This window comes from Staurois parvus, unplaced genomic scaffold (genome assembly GCF_062004578.1).
Source record: "Staurois parvus isolate SC_StPar_1 unplaced genomic scaffold, SC_StPar_1.0 ptg000470l, whole genome shotgun sequence".
In the NCBI taxonomy this organism is placed as follows: Eukaryota; Metazoa; Chordata; class Amphibia; order Anura; family Ranidae; genus Staurois; species Staurois parvus.
Window position 1 is genome coordinate 2940893 of NW_028318266.1, and position 12578 is coordinate 2953470.

Sequence of the window (12578 nt, forward strand, 5' to 3'; positions counted from 1 at the left end):
AAAAAAAATTGTAGTGGAAGCATAACAGACAGTCTTTGACAAGTCCTTTACTAAAAACAAAAAATAAAAAAATATTCTCAAAGTAGATCCAATGTCAATCACGATGCCCGCTGCCACCACCTAAAAAAGAAAACAAAATTCTTCGCTGTTAATGCTGGCTCCCACCATCTGACAGCTGCGCCATGATGACAGTTCTTAAATAATGTGATGATGTCACAAGGGGGTGGGGTCACCCCACCCCCTTGTGAAATCACCCCACCCCCTTGTGACATCATCATGCTCTGTGATTGGCCAAAGCATTGCCCCTGACCTGTGGTGATCTTACTGTTATCTTCCTCAACTTCTTATGAAGAGCTTGTCTTATCTCCTGGTTCCTCAGGCTATATATGAGAGGATTCATAAATGGGGTCACTACAATGTACAACAGACAACTGTACTTGTTCATGTTAGGTGACATCTCACTGGATGGAGTCATGTAAATAGTAATTAAGTACCCATAATATGCACTCACAGAGATCAGGTGGACACTACATGTTGAAAAGGATTTCTTTCTGGCAGTTGAAGATGAAATCTTGAAAATTATAATAAAAATGTAGATGTATGTCCCGATGATAAAGGTAAGAGCACAGAATAAGACAAGGGCAGAGTATGTGAAGTCTAGCCATTGTACGATAGATGTGTCTGATGTGGACAATTGCATAACTGGGCCCAAATCACAAAAGAAGTACCGTATTTTTCGCTCCATAAGACGCACTTTTTCCCCCCAAAAAGGGGGGAAAATGTCAGTGCGTCTTATGGAGCAAATATAAAGCGGCCGATATTTCCGCCACCATCATGTCAGAATACCGGGCCGGCCGCTTAGCTGTTCTTTGCTGCAGGACCTTACCTGTTCCTCGGTCCAGCGCTGTACAGTCTTCCCGCACCGACTTCTTCCCGCGGCAGCATCTGTGACAGCCAGGTGCCCACTGCGCATGCGCGAGAAGCGATGCACTTTGTGAACGGCCCGGCGTCTTCTGGGACACATGACAGGTCCCAGAAGACGCTGGGCCATTCACAAAGCGCAGCGCTTATCGCGCATGCGCAGTGGGCACCCGGCTGTCATAGCCGGGTGCCTACAGTAAAGGGAGGACAACTCCACAGAAGTGGGAGTGGTTACCTGTCAAATTCAGGTACCTGCTCCCCCTCCCTCCCTAAAGGTCCGCAGTGTCTGGTCATGCCCTGTACTGTCCGCAGTCCTGGTCATCCCCTGTGCTGTCCGCAGTCTCTGGTCATCTCCTGTACTGTCCGCAGTCTCTGGTCATCCCCTGTACTGTCCGCAGTCTCTGGTCATCTCTTGTACTGTCCGCAGTCTCTGGTCATCGCCTGTACTATCTGCAGTCTCTGGTCATCTGTACTATGTCCACAGCCTCTGGTCATCCCCTGTACTGACCGCAGTCTCTGGTCATCTCCTGTACTGTGTCCGCAGTCACTGGTCATCCCCTTTACTGTCCGCAGTCTGGTCATCCCCTGTACTGTGTCTGTGGTCTCTGGTCATCTCCTGTACTGTGTCCGCAGGCTCTGGTCATCCCCTGTACTGTGTCCGCAGGCTCTGGTCATCCCCTGTACTGTGTCCGCAGTCTCTGGTCATCTCCTGTACTGTGTCCGCAGTCTCTGGTCATCTCCTGTACTGTGTTTGCAGTCTCTGGTCATCTCCTGTACTGTGTCCGCAATTTCTGGTCCATCTCCTGTACTGTGTCCGCAGTCTCTGGTCCATCTCCTGTACTGTGTCCGCAGTCTCTGGTCATCTCTTGTACTGTCTGCAGTCTCTGGTCATCTCCTGTACTGTCCGCAGTCTCTGGTCATCTCCTGTGCTGTGTCCGCAGTCTCTGGTCATCCCCTGTACTGTCTGCAGTCTCTGGTCATCTCCTGTACTATGTCCGCAGTCTCTGGTCATCTCCTGTACTGTGTCCGCAGTCTCTGGTCATCTCCTGTACTGTGTCCGCAGTCTCTGGTCATCTCCTGTACTATGTCCGCAGTCTCTGGTCATCTCCTGTACTGTGTACGCAGTCTCTGGTCCATCTCCTGTACTGTGTACACAGTCTCTGGTCATCTCCTGTACTGTGTTCGCAGTCTCTGGTCATCTCCTGTACTGTGTCCGTAGTCTCCGGTCATCTCCTGTACTGTGTCCGCAATTTCTGGTCCATCTCCTGTACTGTGTCCGCAGTCTCTGGTCATCTCTTGTACTGTCCGCAGTCTCTGGTCATCTCCTGTACTATTTCCGCAGTCTCTGGTCATCTCCTATACTATGTCCGCAGTCTCTGGTCATCTCCTGTACTATGTCCGCAGTCTCTGGTCATCTCCTGTACTATGTCCGCAGTCTCTGGTCATCTCCTGTACTATGTCCGCAGTCTCTGGTCATCTCCTGTGCTGTGTCCGCAGTCTCTGGTCATCTCCTGTACTATGTCCGCAGTCTCTGGTCATCTCCTGTACTATGTCCGCAGTCTCTGGTCATCTCTTGTACTGTCCGCAGTCTCTGGTCATCTCCTGTACTATTTCCGCAGTCTCTGGTCATCTCCTATACTATGTCCGCAGTCTCTGGTCATCTCCTGTACTATGTCCGCAGTCTCTGGTCATCTCCTGTACTATGTCCGCAGTCTCTGGTCATCTCCTGTGCTGTGTCCGCAGTCTCTGGTCATCTCCTGTACTATGTCCGCAGTCTCTGGTCATCTCCTGTACTATGTCCGCAGTCTCTGGTCATCTCCTGTACTATGTCCGCAGTCTCTGGTCATCTCCTGTACTATGTCCGCAGTCTCTGGTCATCTCCTGTACTATGTCTGCAGTCTCTGGTCATCTCCTGTACTATGTCCGCAGTCTCTGGTCATCTCCAGTACTTTGTTCGCAGTCTCTGGTCATCACCTGTACTATGTCCGCAGTCTCTGGTCACTTCCTATACTATGTCTGCAGTCCATTCTTTTTTTTTTTGTTTTTCTCCACTAAAACCTAGGTGCGTCTTATGGAACGAAATATATGGTAACCAATGTCACTGGGGCCACAAAACTGAAACTAAATTATCCAAATAAATTCAGTTGAACAGAGGCTGCAATTTAATACCCAACAACCATAACCCAACAGGAAGCAGATTGTGCGGTCCATAATTAAAATATAATTTAAAGGGTTACAAATAGCTACATATCGATCATAAGACATTACAGCAAGAAGAAAACATTCCACAAACCCAAAGATATAATAGAAATACATTTGTGTGATACAGCCAGCAACAGACATTTTGCCCTTTGTCCTTATTATTATCTCTGCCATCATTGGTATAATACAAGTGGCTAGGAGGGCATCATCGAAAGCAAGGTGCTGGAGAAAGAGGAACATTGGAATTTTGAGATTACTATTAGTTGACAATAGAAGGATAATTACAAAATTTCCAGTCACTATTGCAATGTAAAATAAAATTAGGACCGTGAAGATTAGAGGTTTGAAGTTTCCTAGACCTTGTACTCCAAGAAGGTGGATTTCTGAGACTTTTGTTTGATTGTCTTGACACATCTTAAAAGCCAGGAGGTTGACCTGTCAGATATGGGAGTGAAATATTTGATCATACAGAGAGTTGGAGAGAACAAGAAAGCAATGAGTAACAATACATTGTTCACTCAATCTGTCATTAACATAAGTTTTGAAATATTGAATTAAAATCTGCTTCTTACTGTTCAGGTCCTCCATTCCATTTTTTCTTCTGGCCTTCATTTTAATCAATTTTTCATATTGTATATTGTGTACATTGTGATTGAACTGATTGCTAAACACGTGCACCCCGGAAATTTTCGTTTAGTTTCAGATGCATTTGCTCATTGAAGAATTTCATTTTGTCATATTCACATGAACCAATTCATTTCCAGAATTTATTTCATACATTTGGCATTTGTTTTGTATATTTATTGTGGATTCTAAACATTTTGCAGTTTTTTTTCAGAAGATTGCTATATATTTGTTTTCAGCTTTGATATTTTGGAATAGATGTATTATTCATATATTGAAACTATTCAGAACAATTTGATATTTTCAGACACAACAGAATAAATAATGCAAAATTCGTCAAAAACCATATACATCCCTGCTAGTCCAATCTACCAAGAGAAATGGCATGAACTTATTGGACAATATCGACTGAAATCATGTGCAGTGCATCTGAGATTAAACCAAATTTGGATCTGTTTGTTATCCAAATTACTGAATACATTTGAAAGTTTAATTAATTTCCCCATGGGCCCAAACTACTGATGATATTCCTGAGAATTGTTATGTTCATTGAAACCACATACAGCTTTAAGGCATCCCCTAGTCATGTATTTTGAAGGATTTTTGTATTTTCAATGTTGATTTTTGAGCCACTTGAACAATATTTTATTTTGGGTTTGTGCATATCTTAGCCACTGCCAAGCTCTTCATGGCTTTTTTTGACTACCTCTTTACTTTTATCCGAGAAAATGGTCATTACTGATGTCCAAATGTCTCCTCCTTTTGGCTTCAATGTAGCTTGGATTCAGGATCCAAACTTCAGTAATGATCTCTAAACCTGGGAACATGCAGCCCTACCAACAATGAACTTCTCTTATACTCCCTTTTGGCCTGTTAAATATTAATTTTTTTAATTATATTTTCAATAAGTGCAAAATATATTTGTTGTTCTGCTGAAAAGATAGTAAACTTGTAACCTTCTGTTCTGAGCAGACTACACAGTGCCTTGGTTGCTAATGCATCTATCACATCTAAAGATTTGTAGGCTCCCACACATTACATTTTTGTTCTTGTATTCAGACACACTTTAAATAAAAATGTTTATTGGCTTTTATTTACAGCATCTGGGAAGTAGAAAGCCAGAGCTCTGAGATGCAATGTAGGGATCTCTTGTATATTGCAAGGTTCAGATAGGTTGCCACCTTGAGATAGAATCCACCATGAGAAGTAAACGTCACTTTTCCAGCAATGGAAGGTTTATTGTTTCATCTCACTAATTCCCATTTAAAGATTTAGTTATCACTAAATCACTTTGCTGCTAAAATGTTATTCAACTTTTTATGAAGAGCTTGTTTTATCTCCTGGTTCCTCAGGCTATATATGAGAGGATTCATCAATGGGGTCAACACAGTGTATAACAAACAACTGTACTTGTTCACGTTAGGTGACATCTCACTGGATGGAGTCACATAAATAGTGATTAAGGACCCATAATATACACCCACAGAGATTAGGTGGGCTTTATTTCTGGCAGTAGAAGATGAAATCTTGAAAATTATAATAAAAATGTAGATGTATGTCCAGATGATAAAGGCAAGAGCACAGAATGTGGATAGGATAGATTATGCTAAGTCTAGCCATTGTACGATAGATGTGTCTGATGTGGACAATTGCATAATTGGGCAAAAATCACAAATGTCACTGAGGTCACAAAACTGAAATATCAGAATAAATTCAATTGAACATAGGCTCCAAGTTAATACCCAGCAACCATAACCCAACAAGAAGCAGATTCTGCGGTCCATAATTACAATGTAATGTAAAGGCTTACAAATAGCTACATAGCGATCATAAGATATTACAGCAAGAAGAAAACATTGCATGATACAGCCAACAACAGATATTCCAACAACAGACATTTTCCCCTCTGTCCTTAATATAACTGATGCCATCACAGGTATAACACAAGTGGCTAGGAGGGCATCAGCGAAAGCAAGGTGCTGGAGAAAAATGAACATTGGAATTTTGAGATTACTATTAGTTGATACTAAAAGGATAATTACAAGGTTTCCAGTCACTATTGCAATGTATAGTATAAGTAGGATAGTGAAAAATAGAGGTTTAATGCTGTCTAGACCATGTATTCCAAGAAGATGGATCGCTGAGATTTTTGTTTGATTATCTCAACACATTTAAAAAAATCAGGAGGTTGACCTGTCAGGTAGGTGAGTGAAATTTTGAAACACAGAGATAGCATAAGGATAAAACACCAAAGCACCAAGTGACAAGAAATATTTGCACCTCCATTGGCATCAGAAAGTCCACTTAATCTGCTATTACCTAAAGTTTAAAATACCAAATTAAAATCTGCTTCTTACTGTTCTGGTCTTCCACTCTAGTTTGTTTTGTGGTCTTCACTTTAATCAGAATGTTCATTTAATTAAATATTGTTTAATGTGTCCTTGAACTGATTGTTTTCTGCAAGCTGAAACATTTACGTTTATTATAATTTACTTTAGGGTATGCACACATTTTCTCAAAATTATAATACAGGTATATTCCAAAGTCAACAGAATAACACAAGGTTTTTCTGGCCACTGAAGACATAGCTGAAAGAGGAAGAAGAAATTGTCTCAGTCTCGGGGCCAACAAGATTCTTTGCCCACTGCCTCCATTCTGTGAGGCAAAAGCAGCAGGAGACAGAGGGAGAATAGGAGCAGGTAGGTTAGGGTTCTGCTGGTGAGAATGGTAGCTTTGTGCTTCTAGTGGTGTGGAGGAAGAGGATTGGCAGTTTCCCGCATTCCCAACCTAACAGGAGAATAGTAACAAAAAAACTCACCAGTCTAAGGTTGATGGTGGCTGAATACACTATTCTGTAGGCATAGGTGAAGGGGGAGCTCCCAATGGAAAAAGGCTGTCCAATCTCCAAAAAAGGCAGCCTTGGTTTGAAGACTTTTTGCTTTAACAGGTAAAGATGCACTTAGTGTGTGTAGTGTATAACCCTACACCTTCACAAAACAAAGTTGGACTCCAACAGCAATTCATTTTTTTTAGTAATGCCCATGTTGAGGGTTAGGCCCAAAAAAATTTAAATTCGTAAACCGTAATGGGTTTCCATGCAAATGATCTGGCAAGGTTTGGATTTGGATTGGCAGTGATAAATTGTTGTGCATATAAATTGATTTGATCCACAATCAATGCATGCAGATCTTCCCTGAAAAACAGCTCCAAAAAATCAAGGGGAGCAGTTAAATTTGCTGTTTCCACCTGAATTCCAGGTTGGGCAGTGAATGGGGGAAATACGGATGCTGAAGAATATGTGGGCTGACAATTGAGATTTGTAAGCACATCCGGAAGGACACTAGGGGCTCTACAAGCCTGTGTGAGAACTCTTGGTGGCTGCGGGAGACTACTTGTGCACCAGCTTGTACTGCACTTATGGGACTCACTACGTCACCAAGTGATACTGCAGTGCTGATATGTAAAATACCAGGATGTACTAGGCCACTGGTGCTCGCCAGTTCACGAAAAGTTAGAGCCGCATTAGTACTGGCACTCTGCTGCATATGAGAGTCATCAAAATTTACCAGCAAGTGCTAGCAGAGATCAGGCCTGATTCTGAGAACACTGCGGTTTTGTGTGCAATGTATCAAGTGACAGTGACCTACTGACACTGCACTTGCTAAGGAAGAAGGGGGGGGTAAGTGTAGGGGTTAAACGCAGGTGCTGGCAGTTGCCGGGGCTGATCCTGCTAAAGCAGTGTTTTCGGAGACGCTATACTAATATGAACCTGTAGGTACATTGGCTATCTCCTAAACTTGCACCGTTTAGGAGATATTCTCTCCTTTCTAAAGCCGACGCATGTGCTCTGAAGGAACGGCATACCCATTCCAGATGTATTATGCTGCTCAATCATTCTAAAGTTAATGTCTATTCAGGATTAATATCTGTGGTTCAAATCTGAAAGATTTTTCCAACTTTGGTCTCCTAAAAACATATATATTTTTTTTAATTTCCAGTTGTAATGTGCTTTATTTCTACTTCAGAAATTTCTGCTTACCTAAGAAAGGCTAAAAAAGGTGTGCCGCAAACCTGTACAATTTTTTTTTTGGCCTTCAATCTTTGAAAATAGACAATTTTTTTGACGTGATCTCTCTCGCGCATTAGGTAAGCATTTGCACTTGGCCACTATGAGGCATATGGTATTCTGAGAAAAAAAATCGATTGATAATGTTACAAAAAAGAGGCAGAAATATTGCAAGCACGGCCTCAATGGATGACACACTTGCAGGTGAAATTTTCCAGTGCCACAAGCAAGAAAACCAGAATTTTTTTGGATGGATGTATGTTCTCCTTTTTTAGCTAAGATGCTATGACAAAGGGTGAGAGCACACACACTTCATCATGAATAAACAAATAATAGTGTATTTTTTGGAAACCGATGACTAAAACATTGTAAATATTTGAAGCATATTATCAAATCCCTTTTCATTATCTGCTATGAGAGAAAGAGAGAGGGACAGAGAGAGAGAGACAGAGAGAGAGAGAAAGAGAGAGAGAGAGAGAGACTTTGCAGTTCTAACACACTTCATTTCCTAGGGTACTGCTCTTCCATGGATACAGTACAACAAGTCAGTTTTGTCTCCCAAAGACAGGAACTGTGTTACTTGCATGATTATTACCTGAACATAAAGAAATAAATCCTAAAGTAAAGAAAATGAATGCAACCATCACAACTAAGAACTGATAAGCACCCATACATTACATTACATTTTTGTTCTTGGATTTAGATACACTTAAAATACAAATGTTTATTGGGTTTCAATGAGAGTGGAAAGCTAGAGCTCTGAAGTGAAATATGGGGAGTCTCCTTAAATGTTAATGGCCAGATACCTTGAGAAGTGAATGTCAGTTTTCTATCGACAGAAGATATGAGATTTCATGTCACTCATTCTCCATTGAATATTCACACATCTCTATCTATATTACTTCACTGCTATCTTTCGTAATTTTTTATGAAGAGCTTGTCTTATCTCCTGGTTCCTCAGACTATATATGAGAGGATTCACCAATGGGGTCACTACAATGTACAATAAGGAACTGTACTTGTTTATGTTAGGTGACATCTCACTGGATGGAGTCACATAAATAGTGATCAAGGACCCATAATATGCACCTACAGAGAGCAGGTGGGCGCTACATGTTGAAAAGGATTTCTTTCTGGCAGTAGAAGATGAAATCTTGAGAATGATAACAAAAATGTAGATGTATGTCCCGATGATAAAGGTAAGAGCACAGAATGCGGATAGGAGAGAGTATGTGAAGTCTAGCCATTGTGCGATAGATGTGTCTGATGTGGACAATTGCATAACTGGACCAAAATCACAAAAGAAATAATAAATAACACTGGGGCCACAAAACTGAAACTGAATTATCAAAATAAATTCGGATGATGACATGCTCCAAGTTAATACCCAACAACCATAACCCAACAAGAAGCAGATTCTGTGGTTCATAATTACAATATAATGTAAAGGGTTACAAATAGCTACATATCGATCATAAGACATTACAGCAAGAATAAAACATTGCACAAATCCAAAGATATAATATAAATACATTTGTGTGATACAGCCAGCAACAGACATTTTCCCCTTTGTCCTTATTATTATCTCTGCCATCATTGGTATAATACAAGTGGCTAGGAGGGAATCAGCGAAAGCAAGGTGCTGGAGAAAGAGGAACATTGGAATTTTGAGCTTTTTATTGGTTGACACTAGAAGGATAATTAAAAAGTTTCCGGTCACTATTGCAATGTAAAATAAAAGTAGGACAATGAAGATTAGAGGTTTGAAGTTGCCTAGACCTTGTACTCCAAGAAGATGGAACTCTGAGACTTTTGTTTGATTGTCTTGACACATCTTAAAAGCCAGGAGGTTGACCTGTCAGATAGGAGAGTGAAATATTTGATCATACAGAGAGTATAAAGAGAGAATGTCAAAGCAACAAGTAAAAATAAATTGTTCACTCAATTTGCCATTAACTTAAGTTTTGAAACATTGAATTACAATCTCCTTTCTAACTGTTCAGGTCTTTTACATAATTTTGTCTTCTGGTCTCCATTGTAACCACATGCTGCTCCGGCAGGGCGGCACGTTCAGGCTCAGTCATGTTATATACTGTATGTGATTGAGCCTGCTCCTGTTTAGGAGCATGTAACAAGCCTGCTGGGGCATGCAGTGCACATCTCCTGTGACCGCTGTGTTTGTCACACACAGTGGATCACTGTTACCTATAACTGGGTATCATGTGATCTCTATGATTGGCCATAACAATCACATGATAACAATGTAAACAGCCTGTCATAAATGGCTTTCCATTCATGAAGAGCTTGCTTACTGTTCACAGAAATCACATGGTACCTGGCTACCTGTACCATGTGATTAGCTTAGCCAATCACAGATCACAATATAAAGCAAGCTCTTCATGAATGGGAAACCCAATCACAGATCACAATATAAAGCAAGCTCTTCATGAATGGGAAACCCAATCACAGATCACAATATAAAGCAAGCTCTTCATGAATGGGAAACCCAATCACAGATCACAATATAAAGCAAGCTCTTCATGAATGGGAAACCCAATCACAGATCACAATATAAAGCAAGCTCTTCATGAATGGGAAACCCATTTATCACAGTTAAAGATATTGCTTATATGGTGATCTTCATTGTATAAGCAATAAAACTGTTAAAAAAAAACAGAGATCTCTAATCACCCCCCAGAGTAGTACCCCAGAGCCTATGCAACTGGTATACCTGGTGAAAGGAGATACACCTGGCCATAGTTATGATTAGAGGTGGCCAATTCCACAGGAGATTTTTCCAGCCTTAAAATGTAAAACACAATGACGCTCATAATCCCCCTGGTGTTCCTGATGGAGCACACAATATCATGAACAATTGTCCAGCAAGATTCTTCACCTGCTGCCTCCAGGAAGCAGAGGAGTAATAGGAGTAGAAAGGTTCTGCTGGTGAGAAGGGAAGGATGTGCTACTGGTGTTGAGGAAGAAAAGGGTGATGTGAAGAGCAGTTTCACACTTCCCAGATCTAAATGGAGAATAGCACAGGGTTTTGTCCACCAAGAAGGTGGCCTGGGTTTGCAGACTGTTCTCTTTAAGAGGGGAAGTGTCAGGAATGGACTTGCCAATAATGGTGGGACTCACCTGCCTTGTGGGCTGCAGTACCAGGGCTGGCCAGCGGGTGCTCTCAGCAATCAGAGACTCAACCCTGCAGTCAGCCAAACACCTGAAGCTGATTACGGAGGTGTATTTAAGGGATGGCCAGACCTGCAGTCTGGGCCTTGGTGTGTGTTTCTCCATGGGCCCCTGTATCTTGTTACCTGCATTCCTGTTCCTGTTCCTGCCGACTGACTGGTTGCCGACCCTGCCTGATTCTGACCTCTGCTGGCTTCTCCTGTTTGATCCCTGGCTTGTGACCCCGACCATTCTCTGCCTGACCCCCTTTACCTACCTGCCCGTTAGTTGCTGTACCCGGCTCGTGACCTGACTACTCTCTGCCTGCTCCTCCTGTTCCTACCTGCCCGATTGTTATTGACCCGGCCTGCCTGACGACGCTTGCATTGTATGTATTGTTATCTGTGGGTGGTTTGGTTTGGTTCATTTGCACTGTGTTTATGTTTTAGTATTGCACTGCGTTTATGTATTGTTAGTATTAATAAATTATATTGTTTATAACATATCTGAAGCCTGCGTTTCCCTGCGTCAGTTCACATACCTCTGGTCATACCCGGAGCCCTGACAGGAAGCTGCTCTTTATGTGTGGTGCATCACCCCACATTTCTCACAATAGAGTTTGACCTCAAAGCACCCCCTATTATCTACCACCATTTCCAGAACATTTATTTAATCTGGTTGCAATTCCACTGCATGCTAGGCATAACTGCAAGGCAAAATCAAAACAAGTTGGCTTTGGGTGCTTCACTTGTTTTTGTAACAGACAATGTTGTCCTTTGTGTGCTGATCTTTTTTTCAGTGGTTACACTTTTTAAGATTTTTCTTATTCAAGGAGTGAGAGGCCCACAGTCTCTAATACAAAAATGGAATAGGCAGAAAGTTGATATTTGATACGAAACACTGGAGCCTCACCCACATTCTCTGTCAACCGTATCTTTTTAAGTTACATTATTTATTTGGAACACTATTTTAAGATTAGTATTTGTAGTGCACACTGTTTTATTTACCCCATTCATTAACTTTTGTGTGTCTAGACTTGACCACTGGGTGTAGATAGTGCTACATATGCTTTAGGTACTAGTCTGCCCTGCAACACGTGTCATTTCAAAGAGCTTGTGCCTGGGGCCACCTTGACCATGATGTGGGGTACCTTTAGAGTGTGCACGCACTCATCAATGCCTGGAGCCAGGTGGGGCTGCGTGTGAAGTCAACATTATGGCAGTACCCCAAAATAGAGATGAGCCATAAAGCGTGTGCAGTAGCTAAAGTTACAGAGTGCCTCTGTAAAGTGTGCTGTCCCATATTACTACACACCTTGTCTGTGAGTTGTTGCATTTAGGAAGGACACCATGGAGCCTTTGCCCTCTCCACCTATCCAGTGTATCTCTGCCACCTCATTCCCATTGACAGAATGGGGTCCCGCCATGCACTAGTGCAGACTTCATGCACGCACATAATTAACTCCCGTTGCTCTCCTGTACCATGTGGCTAGGCCTTGGGTCTCCATAATATGGATTAAGTCCTGAACATTTGGATATCTGGCCACTGGGTAGGGAGCCAGAGCAATGACATCCTCGCTACTGGAGGACCTGTCACA

At 41.9% G+C, this 12578-nt stretch overlaps 1 protein-coding gene and 2 pseudogenes across 1 annotated transcript; all 3 read right to left on the reverse strand.

Annotated features, from left to right (window-relative positions):
- Positions 1–274: 274 nt before the first annotated feature.
- Positions 275–3537, reverse strand: LOC149452547 (olfactory receptor 10A3-like; annotated as a pseudogene).
- Positions 3538–5033: 1496 nt separating this feature from the next.
- Positions 5034–5918, reverse strand: LOC149452548 (olfactory receptor 5P52-like; annotated as a pseudogene).
- Positions 5919–8711: 2793 nt separating this feature from the next.
- On the reverse strand, positions 8712–9647 carry LOC149452549 (olfactory receptor 10A7-like). The gene has a single exon (XM_089689198.1). It carries the CDS (start codon positions 9645–9647, stop codon positions 8712–8714), a length of 936 nt encoding a protein of 311 aa, XP_089545324.1.
- Positions 9648–12578: the final 2931 nt, after the last annotated feature.

Bases quoted from the DNA above. Each gene is read 5' to 3' on its own strand.
- LOC149452549 (XM_089689198.1), bottom strand. From the start codon at position 9,647: ATGTGTCAAGACAATCAAACAAAAGTCTCAGAGTTCCATCTTCTTGGA.